Source organism: Mya arenaria, chromosome 5 (assembly GCF_026914265.1).
Source record: "Mya arenaria isolate MELC-2E11 chromosome 5, ASM2691426v1".
NCBI classification, from domain to species: Eukaryota; Metazoa; Mollusca; class Bivalvia; order Myida; family Myidae; genus Mya; species Mya arenaria.
This window is the reverse complement of record NC_069126.1, coordinates 13,679,629-13,700,248: the sequence shown is the minus strand read 5'-3', so window position 1 is coordinate 13,700,248 and position 20,620 is coordinate 13,679,629. Positions and strand designations below refer to the sequence as shown.

The following is a 20,620-nucleotide window of genomic DNA, read 5'->3' as shown; positions in this document are numbered from 1 at the left end:
AATATAACGAGTAGTTGAATTCGTGCAATGAATTCACCACTGAGTGACACACAAAGAGTAATGGACACCACAAGTCTCGCAATACAAACAATTGTAAAAAGTCTCATGCAGCAGCCAATTGTACAATACTTGGACGTGTTCTTAACTGGAGACTTGTTGGCACAATTAAATGATTTGATTGGTTATTTGTAATTCTTGGATAAAGATTGACCAATGAATTAATAATGCTGCTAACTTAGACTAAACCAATTAAGGGTTTTATCAGTTTTATACTGGTGGATTATGATACATGTTGCAAATGTGCTTGATGCTCTCAGAAGACATTTAAAATGTCATACATATAAATATACATATGAATGCATGTATGTAAATGATATGTAAGATATTAAGAAATGAAACTTAATATTTCAGGATTTTTCAGTACAACGAAGAACTTTTAATAGCTGAGTGATGGACAGCGAAGTGACACAAGATGGTCGTCTAATGGATCTCGTAGATGATGAATGGCGAGAGGATCGTTTACCAGAGGAAGACATTGCTGTTCCCCAGATGGAGCTGCCTGAAATCGAACCTGAAAACGGTCCAACAACAGAAACACTTAAGGAACAAGAACAAAAGTGGGCAGACCTTGGGCTGAACACACTTCATGAACAGCCTCCCCCTTCCACTGCACCCCACTGAAAGCTCTGTAATTGGGCATGTTGAGAATTTTGACTAACTGTTCTAAGAACCTAGTTGCCATGTTTAATTTTGAAGAAGTGGAGGTACATGTACATAGAATGTTGGAAAGTGGTAGTGGAAAATGTTTCAGTGTTAAAAGATGCCATGACATTCATTTTTGGGACTTGCTTCTTCTACTTCAGACTTATATGTTTGGATCATGCAATGTTGGGTTCACAGTGCCAACCTACAGTTATCATTCATTGTGTTATCACTGATCAATAGGGTTAGGTTTATAGTGCCAATGGACAGTTCATTCATTTTGCTATAATACAACCCAATTAAAGTTTCTTTGTAATTCTTAACTATTTCAGAATAAAAAAGTGTCATTTTATAATAAAAAATATTCTTGCACTGTTTTCGAAACATAAACAATTTTCTTTAATCATGTCAGTGGTCGAAATTAGCACAAGCCCGCAAGCCCTGCACTGGTAAATTGTCTTCCGGGCTTGCTCAAATTCTGAATATTATATAGCAGGGCTTGTTTAAAAATATGATTCCAAGCAATAGTATAAGAATTCGGGCTTGTTCATCCAAAAGTCTAATTTCGATGACTGTCATGTAAACATAGTGCCTGTTCCTATTGTAACGTGCACCGTCAAACAAGGCCAACAGATCCCTTCAGAGAAAATCATGCTCGTCCCTGAATGGGTCCACTGGTCTTTATTACAGTAAATTCTCAATCCACACAGAACCCGGGCTTTGCTAATTTGCATATTAAGTAACCGACCAAGTAAACATACATACTATGAACGTACTTCCGTCTATAACGGAATGTTATACTATGAACGCACATCCGCCACCTACAGCGGACTGTTTGACTATATAGCCCATAGTAAGCAATCTTTATTTCATCAGCTCTCTAATTGGCCTAAATTTATGCAATCCAAGGTGTACAAATTAAAATCATGCCGTATGTCCTTCAGCTATTGTTTTTTGAGTCCAGTTTATAAATTAGTTTCATAGATGTTTGGAATACAGACGTGACATGTCCCGCTGCAGACGCACATCGGCCTTACCCGAAGGTCAAAGCCACACTCAGTTGTATTGAAATGCCTCATACATGTATAATTTATGCACATACAATGTAGGTTGTAATATCCGGGCTGTAACTTTGTTAAGTGGGGGAGGGGGGGGGGGCCTGGGAGACTTGTTGGTTCGGCACATACAGGCGATGTGTCTTAGGTAAAGTTCACAAGTCTATAGATTAACCTGTAGGGAATAGCGCATATAAATTGCTCAAAAAGTGGTGGTGGTTTTGTCCAGGCTGTAACTTTGTTATGCGATTCTGAAATAGCCTGGCACTAAGATAAGCCACACAAAGGTAAGGGGATGGCGCAAGACCCATGGTACTATCCAGTAGGTTATATTCAGACAAGTCACATTTAGAGGCTAATCATTATGGAAAGCAGCATAATTGCACATAGAGAATAGGCTGTCATGTCCAGGCTGTAACTTTGTCACACACGGGGATTATGAAATAACCTGGCACACAAGTTTTGCACATGACATGTGGACAAGAACCTCATCCCTTACCTTGAAAGTAAAGGTCACATTAAGAGGTTAATCATTATTGAATGCTGCATATATGCACATTGTACAGTATACTAGGTGGTCGTGTTCATGGTGTTACTTGGTCAAAGGAGGATTATTGATATAACATGGCACTTATATTTGGCATGTGACACAATATTCCATGGTCACAATATGTTTTTAAACAAGTTCGCAAAGTTTCTACATTTTATTTACACTCAACACAATGGTGGATTTTAAAACCATATTTCAGCTCAGAAACAAATGTCCAACTTCATAGCTTGGAAGTCCGAACCAGACTCTCTGAGCTACGAGCGATCGGCCCGCATCTCTATCCAACCTACATGTACATCATATCCACGTGATCTCACCTAGCTACCTTCGTAGCATAGGTATTGCCCTAGGATTATGATCACGTGCATATCCAAGACCGCATTGTGTTACATGGCACATATCGACAATTTCTGATAGGCAAGACCACAATTCTTAACCTCCATGATCAAGCTCACTCCTAAAAGTTGCAGAGTATTGTTTATTGAGTACAGGCTGTTAATTTGTCACACAAGGGGGTATTTTAAAGAGCATGCCATAGATGTTCGGCACACAATGCTGATGAGTTATGCGCAAAGCCCTTGTCACTGCATTGAAGGTCAAGGTCGCACTTAGAGGTTAATCACAGTTGAATTCTGCATATGTACACTTAGAGTTTAGGTGGTCTTTTCTGTGCTGTAACTCCATTATACAAGGGGGGAAGGCGGGTTGAAAAAAACAACAGCACAGATGTTCGGGACATACAGACGACATGTTGAGTGCAAGATGCAGGTCCTTATCTCTTCAGTGCCTCCACCCACCAACACTTGGAAAACAATTATGGGGTCCTGCATTTATGCTTTTAATTTATCTAAGCCATTCTGGAATTAAGGCATTTTCCATTGATCTCTATGGTACTTCAGGGGCATTCTTCAAAGTGACAGCTCTTATTTATTCGATTGTTGCATATGTTTTTAATACAAGCATTATATGTTGGAGAATTTCAACACATAAACAAGAGATGTTTGTCAAACATTATTCCCCCCCCCCCCCCCCTGAGTGCCATGTTGTCAAGATTATTAGGACAATTGAATGAAATATGTATGGACCTCAAAGTCAAGTTTTAGGGCCATGAGTGCAGGCAGTGTCAAGTTATCACACAGACAAGCTTTTTGCGTTCAAGGTCATGTGACCTTGACCCGATGACCCCTTTAATTAAAAGGGGTCATCTACAGGTCAGGCCCAACCCCCTAGTCAAGTTTGATGATCATAGGTCCAGGCTTTGTTCAGATATCACTGGGAGAAGCTTTGTTAACTTTTTTGTGTTAAAGGTCACTGTGGCCTTGACCTTTGACCCGATGGAACCCAAAATCAACAGGGGTCATCTACTGGTCAGATCCTATCTTCCTGTCAAGTTTGATGACCATAGGTCCAGGAATTGTCGAGTTTGCCTTCAAGGTCACTGTGACCTTATCCTTTGACCTGATGACCCCAAAATCGATAGGGGTCATCTACTGGTTGGGCCCAACCTACAAGTTAAGTTTGAGGGCCATGGGTGCAGGCATTGTTGAGTTATCACTTCGACAACCTTTTGTCATTCAAGGTCAATGTGACCTTGACCTTTGGCCAGATGACCCCCAAAATCAATAGGTGTCATCTACTGGTCAGGCAGAACCTCCAAGTCAAGTTTGAGGGTCATGGGTGAAGGCATTGTTGAGTTATTTCTTTGATAACTTTTTATCATTCAAGGTCAATGTGACATTGACCTTTGGCCCGATGAGCCCTTAAATCAAAAGGGGTCATCTACTGGTCAGACCCAACCTCGAAGTCAAGATTGAGGGCCATGGGTGCAGACAGTGTCAAATTACTAATCAGACAACCTTTTATCATTCAGGGTCACTGTGACCTTGACCTTTGACCTGATGACCCTTAAAACCAATAGGGGTCATCTTCTGGTCAGGCCCAGCCTCCATGTCAAGTTTGATGACCATAGGTCCAGGCATTGTTGTTTAATCACTTGGACAAGCTTTAAAATCCTTTTACCATTTACTGTCACTGTGACCTTTGACCCAATGACCCCTCAAATCAATAGGGGTCATCTACTGGTCAAGCCCTATCTTCATGTCAAGTTTGATGACCATCTGTCAAGGAATTGTCTAGTTATCACTCAGACAAGCTTTGGTCTACTGACGGACTGACCAACTAACCGACCGACCAACCGACCGACATGTGCAAAGCAAGATACCCCTCTTCTTCAAACGGGGGTATAATAAGGTTTATTGGGCCTTTGTCAAAATTTTACCTTTTTAACTTGTTAGCTGTCTAATATGAAAATGTTTTTTTTTCAAATTTGACACAAATAAGGTTTATGGACATTTCATAGCTATTCTTACAGAGTTTACATTCAAAAACAAAATGATACTCATCTTCAAGCACATTACACAAATGACATTTTCTTTCTGTATATTGAATAGCTAGTGGCTTATGCCATCTGCTTGGCTCTTCTTATAATCATGTGCAGATTAACTCTTATTCTCGACAAAGCAATTCTATATTTAGCAATGTTAACATCTTTAAGGTAGGACTGAAACTTATAATTTGATAAGAAGACACATGTTCTTAGCTCCTATAGACTCTGCTAATCTTGAGCTCCAGTTTTGTATAAATATATCTCTCTGCATAAAAACGTGTTGAAATATATCATAATATAATGATATATTTCATTGAATCAACCATTTATCATTAAAACCCAATCTTTTAATACACTAATATAGACATATATTATAACCACATTATGTACAATTTGTGTGTCGATTGATTTCTATTTTATCATCATTTTATCATACATAATTTTAGCATCTTGATAGTTTGCATATTCACTAACTATAGCCAATATTTAATAACATGTACAGCATGTTTACTAAACAATGATGTTCCACCAAGCTCACCACAGACAAAGTTATTCGGAGTTCTCACCCTTAGTAATTCATAACAAAAAAGTGAATTAACTCTTTCTAATTGTGGACTATCAAAAAGACCCCATATTTCAGAGCAATAGCTTAGGATATGGTCCTAATATACGGTACAGTAATTACTCCACAAAATTTATTTTCCCAGGGAAGCAAAGTACTTAAAATTGGGGATCCGTAGCATGGAGATTAAGTCAAGGACACAGGTTGACTTTGCCTCTGGGGAAAACCTTGATTGTTTGCCCCTTAAAAGGTAGCATACTTGCACCAACATGACCCATGTTCATACTTAATTTATTTAATCAACAAGAGCTGTCACAGTATGTGACGAATGCCCCCGATTGTGACATTGACCTATGAACAAGGTCAGTACATGAAAAGTCGATCTTGCCTTTACATGTCAAATACATATGGCAAGTTATTTGAAGTTGCCTCTAAACATAAAAAATACCACCCATAGTTGACAACCGACACTGCTATGTCCTTATATATGCAGCATTCCATTGTGAATAAACACCCAAGTGTGACCTTGACCTTTGAGATAGGGACACGGGTCTGTCATGCGACACGTCGTCTTGGTATGTGGAACACATGTGGCAAGTTATTTTAAAATCTGTCCATACAACGGAAAGTTACAGCCTCGACACGACAACTTATACTCTATGTCCTTATATGCAGCACTCTGTTGTGAATAAACACCTAAGTATGACCTTGACCTTAGAGGTAGGGACACGGGTCTTGCACGCGACACGTCATCTTGGTATGTGGAACACATGTGGCAAGTTATTTTTAAAATCTGTCCATACAAGGGAAAGTTACAGCCCGGACACGACAACCTATACTCTATGTCCTATATGCAGCACTCCATTGTGAATAAAGACTAAGTGTGACCTTGACCTTTGAGGTAGGGACACGGGTCTTGCACGCGACACGTCGTCTTGGTATGTGGAACACATGTGGCAAGTTATTTTAAAATCTGTCAATACAGACGGATACATACAAACGGACGGACGGACAGACGGTGCGATTTTAATATGCCCACCTTCGGGGGCATAAAAATACAAAACATTCAACATTAATATTTCATAAACATTGGTTGAAACATGGGGCCTATACAGAGTGACCTTAGTATAAACATTTTTATAGAAACTTTTATGCAAACTCAAACTTGATTGTAGCTTCTAGAATAGTAAATTTTCAGCAAATATTCATGAAGATTGGGAGGAAAATGAGGTCGTGACATTAGTGATGATAGCAGGCCATCACAATTCAGATTCAAAATTTAGCACGACCACAATTTTTTTATACTTATTTGTTTAATGTATTCATTACAAACGACAGTGGGTTAATAATGATGATAATAAGTTACAGTGTATCATTAATATCTTTATTTGATATCTTCAGGCTGCACATTTAGATACAAGTTTAACATTCATACATAATACAACATATTAAACACATAAGACACATTATGAACTTGTTTTAAAATTTAATGTTTTGCAATTTTCTGGTAAATTTTTTAACTTAGACATAAGCTTTTAACTGTTTGGTTTCTGAATCTGATGTGCAGGTATGTAAAATTGGATTACCTGATGACCCTATATTATAATGGTATAAAATTGTGTAGAGAAGAATATGTATACATATATCCTTTGTTAAAGGTCGAAAATTGTTTCTTCAAAATATGATTTAAGAAGGTCTATTAGATAAAAGTTCATGATATGTAGAGTAAAAAGTAGTACTTCACAGCATAAAGAATCTGTTTCAACAATTTAAATATAATAATGTACATAGATGATTATTAAATCCTAAATATGGCAATGAGATAGAGTTAATGCACCAAAAAAAGTGAAATGCACCAAAAGTCTGAAGTCAAAAGGCATTTAAAAAGTCTGAATAAGTACGAATGCACCAAAGAAAGTAAAAAAAAACATGCAACAAAACTGTTGAACTTTAGATGACATGTTATGAAGATAAAGGAGGTGATGTGAATAATGAAAGTGACCTTGAATGGATGTGGCGGCGATAAATGATCATGGAGAATGAGGTTAAAAGCATTTTGCTTAAGAAATTCATTACATGTGATGAGAATTTTTAGTGTTTTTTTGTACCATAAAAAAGTCATATTGAGAATGGGGCCGTTGTCCTTTCTTATTTTATAATCTGGATAAATGTGTCGTTTCCACTTTTGCCCAGAACAATAACAATATTTAATGCTTTAAAAAAAAGACAGAAACTAGATGGTTGTTTTTGTAATCAAAAACAGGTGTCTCAGCCTGTGGTTGTCTGACTTTTGACAAAACATTTGACATTGGGAAATGGATAATTTTAAAACAGAAACATCAAAACATACACAAAAAGTACCTACTGCTGCAATATTTTCCACTTTTTAGAGTTTAATCGTCTGCTGAACACTTAAGTTTCTGTATGTTTAGTTACACTGCAACATTCAAATGGAGATGGATTGTCACAATTGGGGACATAATGTTCTTAATGCTTGCGGGGAAACTGTAATAGATTGGTACTACTCCAGACTGATAAACTGTAGAATCTTTTATGTAGATATTGTAGTCACATAACAATTGACCTTGCACTAAGCTGGTTGTAACATGCGCTTTGCACATCGTCTCAATACGGTGAACATTTGTGGCGAGCAATTTCAAATTTCTTCAAGGGGTTTAACAGATGTGGAGCAGACATGACAAATTGTCATAATAATTCATACAACCTTTGATCTGTAGTTGTGACTTTGACCTTGAATCTAGCTTATTGAAACATGCGCACTGCATATCGACTTAATATGGTGAACATTTGTGGGGAGTTATTTCAAAATCCTTTAAGGCCAAGAGGTTCAAGAGAAGGGGGAAACCCAAAAAATAGTCATATTATAGTCATATCAACTTTGACCTTAAAGAGCGATATAGGAGTTTTGACTTCAAAGGGTGACCTTGACCTTAAACTGAACTTTAAGTAACATGCATTTTGCACATTGTCTCCATATGGTGAACATTTGTGGCAAGTTATTTAGAAATTCTACAATAGGTTCTAGATATATGGAGCAGACACGAATGATAGTCATATTCAATTTATATTACCTTTAATCTCTATGTGTGACCTTGACCATGAACCCAGCTGATTTAAGCATACACCCTGCACATGGTGTTAATAAGGTGAATGTTTGTGGTGAGTTATTTCAAAATCCTTCAAGAGGTTCAAGAGATACACAGCTGACATAAATTGTATTCATAAGATCTTGTCAATTGACCTCTTAGTGTGACCATGACCTTGACCTTGCTGTAACATGCACTCTTCACATCAATCACATTTTGTCACTGACAGACAGACAATTCATAGCAAAAACACTATTTTTCCCATTTGTTGAGGGAGTCATAATAATGAAAGGACTTGAAAAAGGTTGTTTCTTTAAGAATACAAAAACAGATTGCGCAATCAAATTTGGCCTTCGGCCGCAAACCAGACAGAAAAAACAACTGACTTTTAGGATGTCTGGTTAGCGCAGTGGTTAGCACAATTGTTGTAAAATATATAACATTTAAACTAACTGACTTTCAATATGCATGCTAGAAAAAACAAGAGGGCCCTGCAGGCCCTGAATCGCTCACCTGATCCAATAAAGATCATCAACAAGAACATTCTGACCAAGTCCATGAACATATGGTCATAAATGTGACTTCTAGTGTTAAAATACTTTTCCTATTATTTGACCTGGTGACCTAGTTTTTGACCGCACATGACCCAGATTCAATCTTGGCCTAGAGCTAATCAATAAAAACATTCTGACTAAGTTTCATGAACATACAGTCATAAATGTGACCTCTAGAGTGCTAACAAGCTTTTCCTATGATTTGACCTAATGACCTAGTTTTTGACCACAACTGACCTAGATTTGACCTTGACTTAGAGATTACTAATATAAACATTCTGACCGACTGTAATTAAGATACAGTTATAAATGTGACCTCTAGAGTGTTAACAAGATTTTCCTTCAATTTGACCTGGTGACCTAGTTTTTGACCGCACATGACCAAGAATCGATCATGACCTAGAGAGTATTAATATTAACATTCCGACCAAGTATTCTGAAGATACAGTCATAAATGTGACCTCTATAGTGTTAAAAAGCTTTTTCTTTAATTTGACCTGGTGACCTAGTTTTTAACCCCAGATGACCCAATATCAAACTCATCCAAGATTTTATTGAGGGTAACATTCTGACCAAGTTTTAAGATAGTGCCCAAATTGTGACCTCAAGAGTGTTAACAGTCAAATTGTTGACGACAGACGACGGACGATGACGATGGACACAGGGCGATCACAATAGCTCGTGCTCGTGCTCAGGTGCATTAATATGTTCTTTGGTTGGATAACAATAGGCCAGGCTCCTCGCGGTCAACAGTCCACTAGTGTTCACAGTATGGCAGACTTTTTGAAGTAATTATATTTTTTTCATAGAAATATTGTAACACTTGAATGCATTGCAGATATATTATTAACAAAGAAATATAGTTACTCTTTTGAACTCTTTCAAATATAAATATATTTTAAACTCTTTTGAATGTATTATATTTTGACACAGAAATATTGTAACTCTTGAATGTAAATATATTTATATGACACATAATACTATAAGAGCAAGATTTATTTAACAATTATTTACCTCAAACCGAATTATATTTCATAGTAGCTTATGTTTTTACAAATTTGTCCTTTAAATGGTTAAACTAATTCAATTCAGAAAGATTAATTAAAAATAAGAAAAATATAATCATTATTGAATAAAATAATGTAAATTCAAATAAGGGTCTTAAGTGGGCATATAAATCTGAAATTCATGTCATACTTTTTACATCAAAGGGGCACAATATAGGTTTTCACTTGATAGAAGAAAAACAAGCAAATTCGTTGAATTGATATCCCCCGCCTGATTGGGCTAAGTCAAGGAATGGAAATCAATTGTTGATGAAATATAAATATATATAAGTTTGAGTTTGATTGCAACTGTTTGAAATAAAAAAAAATATTGTATATAATGCAACATTTAGAATTGACCAAGAAACCTAGTTTATGACTCCATGTTACCTATTTCCAATTTAATCTAAGATTTCATCAAGGCAAACATTCTGATCAAGTTTCATGAAGATTGGTCCAGATATATTGCAAAAAATATAGCCTCTAGAGTGTCCACAAGGTTTTTTTTAAGATTTGACCCAGTGACCTCATTTTTTACCCATATGACCTACTAGTTTCAAACTATTCCAAGATTTCATTGAGGCATTCTGATTAAGTTTCATGGAAATTACAGCAGATGTATTGCCTCTAGAGTGTTCCCAAGATTTCTGTAAGATATGACCTAGTGACCTAGTTTTTGACCCACATGACACACTTTTAAAACGCAGTCGAATTTAACCCAAACGGACATTCTGACCATTTTTGAACATAATCAGACCACTCACCACCATAAAATTGTTTCTGACAAGATTTTTGACAGATTTGACCTAGTGACATAATTTCTTATCACATGTGACCCAGTTTAAATCATAAAGTTTGGGCTAGTGAAATTGCCGGTTTGGGCTATTAAAATTTCCTATCTGGTTGCCCGAATGGGCTAGTGGATTCAAATCCGAATTTTGTACACTGAATACATGATTTGGTGAGATATTTACATAAATTGATTAGGAAAATATTTGAGGTGGTACGCAAACTTTAATGTAAATTCTGAGTAAAAAAAGGGGCATAATTCTGTCAAAATGCTTGATACAGTGACCTCCTCCTGTGTTCATGTTGGGGGCATGATGGTGAACAAGCGTGCTAAGTTTCAAAGCCAGATGCCAATGGACTTTGAAAATATTTGAGGTGGTACACAAACTTTAATGTAAATTATAAATCGAAAAAGGGGCATAATTTTGTCAAAATGCTTGATAGAGTTACCTCCTCCAGTGTTTAAATTGGGGGCATGATGGTGAACAAGTATGCAAAGTTTCAAAGCCATATGTCAATGGACTTGGAAAATATTTGAGGTGGTACGCAAACTTTAATGTAAATTCTAAGTAGAAAAAGAGGCATAATTTTGTCGAAATGCTTGATAGAGTTACCTCCTCCTGTGTATAGGTTGGGGGCATGATGGTGAACAAGTGTGCAAAGTTTCAAAGCCATATGTCAATGGACTTTGAAAATGTTTAAGGTGGTACGTAAACTTTAACGTAAATTCTAAGTAGAAAAAGTGGCATAATTTTGTCAAAATGCTTGATAGAGTTATCTCCTCCTGTGTACAGGTTGGGGGCATGTCAATGGACTTTAAAAATATTAGAGGTGGTACGCAAACTTTAACGTAAATTCTAAGTAGAAAAAGTGGCATAATTTTGTCAAAATGCTTGATAGAGTTATCTCCTCCTGTGTACAGGTTGGGGGCATGTCAATGGACTTTAAAAATATTAGAGGTGGTACGCAAACTTTAACATAAGTGGTTACGCCGATGACAACGCTCGGGTGACTAGGATAGCTCTCCTTAATTTTCGAATAGTCGAGCTAAAAATCATGCATTATTATGTTTAATTCATTTGACTGGAATGATGAAAACAAAAAGCATATGATTTGTGTACAGATAAAAATCCGAAGTCATTTTCGGCGCTTTTTTAACCGGGAAACTTGTGGCAATGTAGCTATAAATTAGAAACCCAGACTCAGTTTGACTAAATTTGTGATGGGGTCGGTCCATCTGACTGACAGTTTTCACAGCCAGATGTAAAATAAAATGAAGATTTAATCTTTATCAATTATCAAACACCGCTTGAATGTAAGAATAATTTATTTTGTTTAACAGGAAATAGCGTTTTATTTATCAATGATATTGTTAAATAACCATTTGTTAACAAATCTGATGTCGTTTTCCGTGACTAGCTCTGTGAACTGTTATTTGTTTTCAAGTTTAACTGGTTAATATCTTAATACGTTTTTATTTCTTGTAAATGTAAAATTAGCAACAAAGGCTTTGAAAAGGCAAGTTTTCAAACAAAAATTGCCGGCACCTGCAAATTTTCTTTCGGATCGACAAAATATCAGAGGTTTTCATCCGAATGAACGAGACTTTTTCTGAACTTTCGTGATATCTGTCGTGTTCTGTACTCATAAATGTTTTTTGTTGTTTTTTTAACCCATATTGTGCCCCTTTTTAAAACCATTTCCTTGTGAATGAATGATATATAAATGATGTCTAAAACATTCAAATGATGAGATATAATGATTCCTTTATCCCATATATAAAGTGTAATGCAAATAAATTTAATATGAACAAGACTAGAGTTCTGAGTACTGATATTACAATTTGTTTAAAACATTACATGAGAGTTATAAAACAGTACATTATAAAACAGTACATAGTACAGCTTCAAATATAAAAGAACATGTCTATAATAACATACACAATCTTGCAAACCCACAAAGAAGTAAAATTGAACCAAACATCACCTTGACCTCCTGATATGGGTCTAGCAGCTTATACACACATTCACGGTGAACATTTGTGCAAAGTAATCTAACAATCTCCAAATGCATTGCTGAGTTACACCTTGGACAAGCCAATATACAAAGAATTTTGACAAATGTTCCGTAAGTGTGACTTTGACCTTTGGCCTTTGACCTACCAATATAGGTCTTAAACCGGACACTACGGAATCTTATGGTGAACATTTGTACAAGCTTGTTCAAACTCATTCTAATGCATGGCCAAATTACAAGCAAATTTGACCAGTGTCCAGTATGTGTGACCTTTCACCTACAGACATGGGTGTCGTATGCAACAAAATGTCTTATCATATTTAACATTTAACAAGTATTTTAAATTCCCAAATGCATTGAAAAATAATTGCAGGGAGAAGCTAAAATATAAGAAATTTTGAGCAATGTACATAAATATTATAGTTTGAACATTTAGCCACACCTGATTCTTATGTTGAACATTTGCACAAAGTTTATAACAAGAGCTGTCACAGAGACAGTGCGCTCAATGTTTCATTGCAATATATAATGAGTTTGCTGAGATATATAATTGACTTAATTGAGGTTAACTACAGTCATGATTATCATACCGTAGACCAGAATTTCTAAGACAAATTATGAAGGGCTAGTTTTAAATGCAAAATAGATTCATCTGAACTTAGTTATTCAAGAAGATCGTATGGTTGAATAACATTTTTTAAAGTCTCAATGCAAACATGCAAAGCCTTTCCCAGAATTTTTGTAAAGCCTATCCCAGAATTTTTATGTCAAATAATAAAGATCAATTATTTGCATTTATTCAATTATGAAGATTTGATGGTTGGGAACACATCACGTGGCATTTCTAAAGTTTCAATGCAATACATGTTGTATTTGCTGTGATATTCACTTAAATGTGGTTACATGTACATGCAAAATCTTAACCAGAATTTCTAAGAGGAATAATGAAGGGCTTGGTTATTCAAGTGGTTGAGTATCATTGTACAGTGGAAACTCACTAAACCGGATCTCCACAAAACCGGAATCCTCGGGATACCGGACTTTTTTCAGAGTCCCAGTTTTCTCCTTCTATTTTCAATGTGAAAAAATCCCTACAAAACCGGAACCCCGGAATTCCGGATACCGGACAAAAAATCGAGAAAATTTGTTAGTTTTCAACGTTATTTTACCTCACAAAACCGGACATGTCAAAATAATTTTGTGTATTAGGAATTTGCGAATTGCGTGTCACTTTGTGTTGACAGCTGGTGCGTCGTTATATATTACACCTGTGATGTTGTGTTAACTCGATAATCGATAATGATGATTGCGCTGTGGATTGACTGTCGCGCGATAATCAAACGATAATCAAAAAGAAAATTGATTGAAACATTAAATTGTTTGTTGCAGAAAATAAAGAACTAGAAACGGTTATTTAGTGATCATTTTGGAGGGTTGTTTTATCTAAAGACTTCTATGATTGAATCAAATAAGAGCGGTGCGTTAATTAAACTATCAAACATACTAAACAAGCATTAAATTACGCGAGTTGTTTTATTTCAAGATATGATTATAAAAACGCAGAAATGTTTAATTATGCTTATCACTTTTGCAAGTACTTTAATTATGTCTCAACTTCCGTCTAAACGTCGGAGAATTGAACTGTCCCTAGAGGACAAAAGCCTTTAAAGGTTAACTCAGTTAATATTTTAAGTAAACTTACCCCGTACATCAAATCCTCGCTAAACCGGAATCCTCACTAAACCGGAAATTTTGCCCAGTCCGGACCTTGTCCGGTTTAGTGAGTTTCCACTGTATAAAGTCTGATACATCAATAAGATTCTGAGATATTAACCTATATGTGTGCTTACATACAAAACCGTTACCAGAATAATTCTAAGTCAAATAATAAAACCCATTGCTTGCATTATATTCAAATGAGTGTTATAAATCCAACTTATTGTACTTAGTAGGTTGGCTGGATGAGAATTCGTGTCTTAAGTAATTGCTGTGATTATGTCTTAAGGGTGCTTACAGCCAAAACTTTAACAAGGAGTAGTGCTGACGTAGACACCAGGGTGAGTAGTAAAGCTCTCCTCATTCTTCGAATAGTCAAGCTAAAAATCAACCAATGCATGGCCAAGAAATAGCCTAGATAAGACAAATTACAAGCAAATTTGATCAAAGAAATCCATAGTGCCCGCCAAAAATACATCTTTTGTTTGAAATAATAATTCATAATCAATCGATCATGAGCAATTTTGTATTACAAGATTTAATTTTATATATAAAAATTTCTTAAAGATTTTATATTTTTTCTTTCGTTTAAGCAGTAATTGTTAATGTAAGACATAACACAGCTAAAAAACAGTACAATAACCTCATAAAACCATCATTTAAACTAGACTGCAGTCTATTCTGTAGGAATTGACACGGAAATACGGTGCCATGCATTACTCAGACATCCCCTAAGGTTCCAAATCCCCTCAACACTCTCCGGCTGAACATTGTACTGTGAGTCACACGCCTTGCACACCAACTCGACCTTCCCTGAGCTACCCTGAGGGAGGGGCACTGTAGCTTCCCAGAACACCCACGCCCAGGCTTTGTATTGGCTCTGATTGGAAGGTTGTATATCTGCCGTGATCCACGTCTTCCCCCCATCAGCTGACACATCGACCCGGAATATTCCCCTTCCTCCGCCACTCCAAGCATAACCACGAACTGTGACCTCTTCATTGTCATCAAGTGCCTGTCCATCTACTGGCTCACAAATTGCAGACTGGACAGGCAGAAACTGTATTGCTTCAGACTTGCTGAAATCCACATTGTGCCAATCTACTGATGAATTGAAGCCTTTATAATCACGCTGTTGCCAATGGCTGCTACTCTCATCTTTACTTAGAACAATCTTATTAAGCCACTTGACCTGCCGTGCACCTACAACACCAGGTATAATTATTCTTAAAGGAAATCCATGGTCCCTTGGAATGTCTACTCCATTCATCTGATAAGCCACAACAATATCATTTTTTAGCATCCTAGCCATTTCAATCGGAATAGATGCACCATAAGTGGTCCCATCTGGTCCACGATCCATTCCCTCAAACTGAACATGATCACAGTCCACTTTGTCCAAATCTATACCACAGTACTTTAACACATCATCCAATGAGGCCCCACTCCATTCCGCAGTGCTTATTGCAGCTGTACCCCAGTTAAGTCCCTTTACAGGTTTGATCTTCACCATATCACTTCTCCTATTTCCGGCACATTGAAGAGAAGTTGTTACAGTCTTTTTCTTAAAAACTGTCTTTAACGCAGGGAGAGTCAACACTTTTTTACCACTTGCTCCTATTCCTTCAATGTCTAATCTAAATTTTTCCAGATTCACATCTGGTACTGGGAGGTGATTACGCACGAAAAATAGGTTATTTGGGGTCAAGTAGTCCTGCATAAGGAGTGAAACAGGTGGTTCAGCATTAAATGGCTTAACTGAGCTTGGAATGAGAGCTGGGTGGCGCTTCGGGTCATTGCTATAGGGATCTGTTGTATCCCCTTGTTTTCTCTGTTCAACTTCCACAATATTTCCTATCCTCATACCTTCAAGCATTTCGAAAATTTCTTCCTGCTTATGAGCCCCGTACATATCCCAGTATGGTCCTATATCGCCGCCTGATGCCAACAAAATCTTGTTACCTCCCGGGTGATTTTTGACATAGTCCGAAATATCGTATACCCCATTCTTGTAGGTGACCCATATACCATCTGCAGAGGTCTTATGTTTAGAAACATCAGCTAATGAGTACGTTGGCAGGCCGTCAATAACGCTCCCAGGCTCTGGGGAAGCTGCATAAACCGGCTCCCGGCCCCAGAAATGGCTGTACACTGCAGCTCCTACAAACAAATACAGAAAGTTATTAAATTACTAATTTACTGCATTGCTATCATCAAATCAGAATTAATTGAATTTGTATTTCCAAACTAAATATTGGTATAAAAGAATCATTTATGTTTATTTCACAACTTCTCTGCTATTTAATTGGTCTAAAATTGTGAATGACAGAAAAATGCATTATAAAATGGAATTATTTTTACAAATGATATTACACACACACATTTATTTCTAGGTATATTATTATTTATATAATATTTGAAGACAATTCACTATGGTTTATAACAATCAATTGTCCCTGATGTTGGGCTTCCATCGACAATAATTTTATTATATTCGAACATGGGGCCATCTCTATTGTTGATACAGAATGACGTACTGTTACAGTACTAAATGTATCACAAGATAAATGAGTTGAAAACCATGTGGAAATTAATGAAGGAATTACCCAGACACAGAAAACAAAAATAGTTCTATAAACCATATAAGTTCTATAAACCATATAATGGGACCCTATCAAATATCTAAAGAACCCTATTTTGTCAAACATGAGGGTCAGAGGACCCGAAGCATAAAATCCCTCAAGAAAACCCTGTGAAACAATGAAAAAGGATGTGTTGTTCTTAGCCTACAGTCTACGTACATAAATTGTTTTAACTCGTTTATAATAGATAATTGCGTAGAATGCACACATTTATTTCACTTTTTTTTATAAGAGCAAAATTAAGCATGCTTTTTTAAAAGTAAGTATTTTGTAATTCATTGAAACGCACACTAAATAGTTGCTGGTTAAGATGCTTTGTAAGTAGCAATTGTGTTAAGCACAGCTGCTACATATTTAATAGCAAGCTAATATGGCAATGCATCATCATGACCTGACCCGTCATGTAAAATTCTACATCTTACATTGTACTTTTTTAGCATTTTTACAGCTTGCATAACTCATGTACAATCTAAATACAGTTATACATACAATTAATATTCTTTTCACGCTCTTATGTACATGAGGTATGATATTCAAGAAAATGCATTTAGTCAACAGTTAATAGGCTTCATTACATTTCTGTCTAGAGTTGAACATATATCATCTTAACCACTGCCAACAACAGGCTTTTAAAGATGTATTTGATACTATAAAAATGCTATCTTTCGCTGAACATTGTACTGCTGTCTGAAATAATTAGATTTAAAGCTAACATTTGCTCATTTCTGTAGCTATAACAATTAGTTAATAACTCTTGCATTGCTAATATAAATGCATCTTTATTGCAATAACATCTCAAGATGAATGTTTTTTTTGTATTGTAAAAGAAACTTCACTTAACATACAAATTTTTTTCATTGTTTCCTTCTATCCCTGGGAAATAAAGTTAATGTCAACACCTGTTAACATTGAAGTTAGTGGGATTTGACAACTTTTTAAGTTGATATTGCAAAAAAAATAGTATATCCAACATTATTCAAAGAAGTTCATGTATGTTTAATTAATAAAATATTTGAACAGATTAATTCATCAACTTAAATACACCTTTTATTTCGAAAACATTTGTAGCCATTAACTTCAGTTTGGTGGAATTCAGTCTTAGTTTAATTTATTTTTTAAACTCTTCTCTTTCTTAAGTAGTATCAACTCCTTGACCTTAGAATAAACAGTAAAACCTCACTTTGGGACTTGAATGATTTGACATATGATATCTTTTGCCTTTAGGTTAGCCTTATTCCCTAACTATCACTAACCCCAACAAACTCTAACAATAACTCCTAACAGAACTTTAAACCTCAAAGAGGAAAATATAATTTCTAAAAAAAAGAATGAAATATGAGGTTATTTGTTTTAGCTCTTTAGGTAGCCTATTATATACTTCAGATTATGAATACTTTTTATCCTGTTTGGAAAGATTTACCATATCAAAAATGTCAAGGTATTATTATCTGTTCTACTCTGGGCCTAGAGGTCTTGCCCTTTGGTCAAAACATTGACAATTTAAAACCACATAAAGGCAATGTGAATGAATCATGTGTAAGCCACTCAGCCAAGCTCCACCAGCATCTGGATCAATCTATAATGTCAACAGGGAGGAGTGTTGTGTTAAAAGGTAAGAACTCACTATGATAAGCTCAGTTGGAAGAGCGCCATGCTAACATGTGCTGGAGTGGTCATTATGTTTGAGCTTGATGTCTATTATAGTGACTGGGATAGCCATGCCATTGCGATCCTCGCCAATAAAATTAAGGAAGATCTCAAGTTTACAAATGACTACTGTTAAAAAAAGAAGCTTGTGTATAATTCAAAAGTTTCAGACTGGTTTACATTTTTGCATTGGGGAATAATACTTGATCGATGATGCAACAATAATATCTGTTAATCTGTCTTTAAAAGAAAATGTGTGACCAACAAGACGCTTTTCGCTAGCATCATTACAATATAATCTGACAAAACTTTTATTTCAATATTCATAAGTTGTCATGCCTAATGCCCCATAAAATGAAAATTAATGTCCATGAAAATAAAACCTTTATTTATTCATTGCCAGAAGTCAATTTATATTCTGACTGTTATTATTTTTCTGAACAATGAGACAACGTAGTCAAGTTTTTCAGTATCAATATTATAGGAACTGACTATAGCTTAAAAAAAATGAAATTGGAAACAAGATGTTTTTCTTTTTTTTACCTTTTTTTAAAGGTGTGGGGGAGCTAACGGAACCTGCAAATTGATGATGTTCATGAAAAGCAAATATTACCAGCGATGCCTGCCACTGTGGTCAATGTGGCGAGGACGTAACTGTGTCGTCTAGTGTCATTGTCAGTGTAAGTTGACGAACGATCCTTGGAATTTCCTTTATCATATCCACTTGCACTCGCAAAAGTTGCCCGTTGCATATCATAGAAAATGCGGCTTGACAGCTGATAACCACGCGGCAAACCTCTGCAAAATTGTTGAAAAAACATTTTCAATGTACGCACGAACACCCAATCTTTTGTAATTTTATGTCAACACCACAAACACTAGACGACAATTTTGACCGACTTTAGAGCAATAAAACTGCCTCTGCGCATGTCCGATGCAATGGTTACAGTCAACTAAATCAAACGCGCAACCTTTCTCGGCATTCGGAGCTCCTCGGCCATTTTTTCAAAAACAACGTTGTTTTTGAAAAAATGGCCGAGGAGTTCCGAATGCCTTTCTCGGTCGTGTTGATTAGGGATTATCTCCCATCAAATGTGACTAAAAGCCGTTTCTAATTATATTCATGCAGACAATTGCAAAGGTAAGATGGATAAGTGAGTGTATAAAATCTGATAGTAGGATTAAAACAATGATAACATCAACCAGTTTTCCAAGCTGTACGGCCAGTCCACGTGCGCACGGTTCCTCTAGATGTCATACCACTGTAGAATGGTTAGTTCTTTCAAGAAATACAGCATGGTATAGTAATGTGTAGTCAGTAAACAAATGGTAATAATTATTAAAACAGAAAATCTTCTTTTGCTTGTACGAAGTAATCTTTAGAAAGTTTTGCTAGGAGGTACTTAATTTGTCGTGTTATTTAAATACTACTAAATTTTACTGACGTTAACAGAGACAGTTCTAAACGTTATATATAAGTTATAAAATGTTATTTGAACATAGATCATTTACAAGAGGGGCATGTCCAGGTGCAGATTAGCCTTCTAAACTCTGGGTGGTTTTGAGAGCACCTTATTTCAATTTGGTGGCTGTTCCATACTTGACTGGCCTTTTAAGCGGAAACAGTGCTTCGTATATTTAGTTGTTTAGTCTTACTGATGGCACATAAACACAACTTTCATATCTGAGATTAAAATTGCATTTCCTAATTTTTATAAGGTTTTAAACATATAGTCTGGTAAGATACCGTACAGACATTTGTAAGTTTGTATGGCGATGCATTTAGCCCTTTTCTGAGGTAATGTTGGCAGTTGAACTCTATGAAGAAAATTTTCATTAAGATACGTT

The 20,620-nt window shown here is 36.0% G+C and overlaps 1 protein-coding gene across 1 annotated transcript; it reads right to left on the bottom strand.

The window, feature by feature from the left end:
• Positions 1 to 6,625: 6,625 nt before the first annotated feature.
• Positions 6,626 to 19,682, bottom strand: LOC128235021 (sulfite oxidase-like). Its single transcript, XM_052949702.1, has 2 exons — positions 19,386 to 19,682; positions 6,626 to 16,643 (listed from the first exon to the last, which is right to left on the bottom strand). Exons 1-2 carry the CDS (start codon positions 19,591 to 19,593, stop codon positions 15,160 to 15,162), a joined length of 1,692 nt encoding a protein of 563 aa, XP_052805662.1. The 5' UTR covers positions 19,594 to 19,682; the 3' UTR covers positions 6,626 to 15,159.
• Between the last annotated feature and the right edge of the window lie 938 nt (positions 19,683 to 20,620).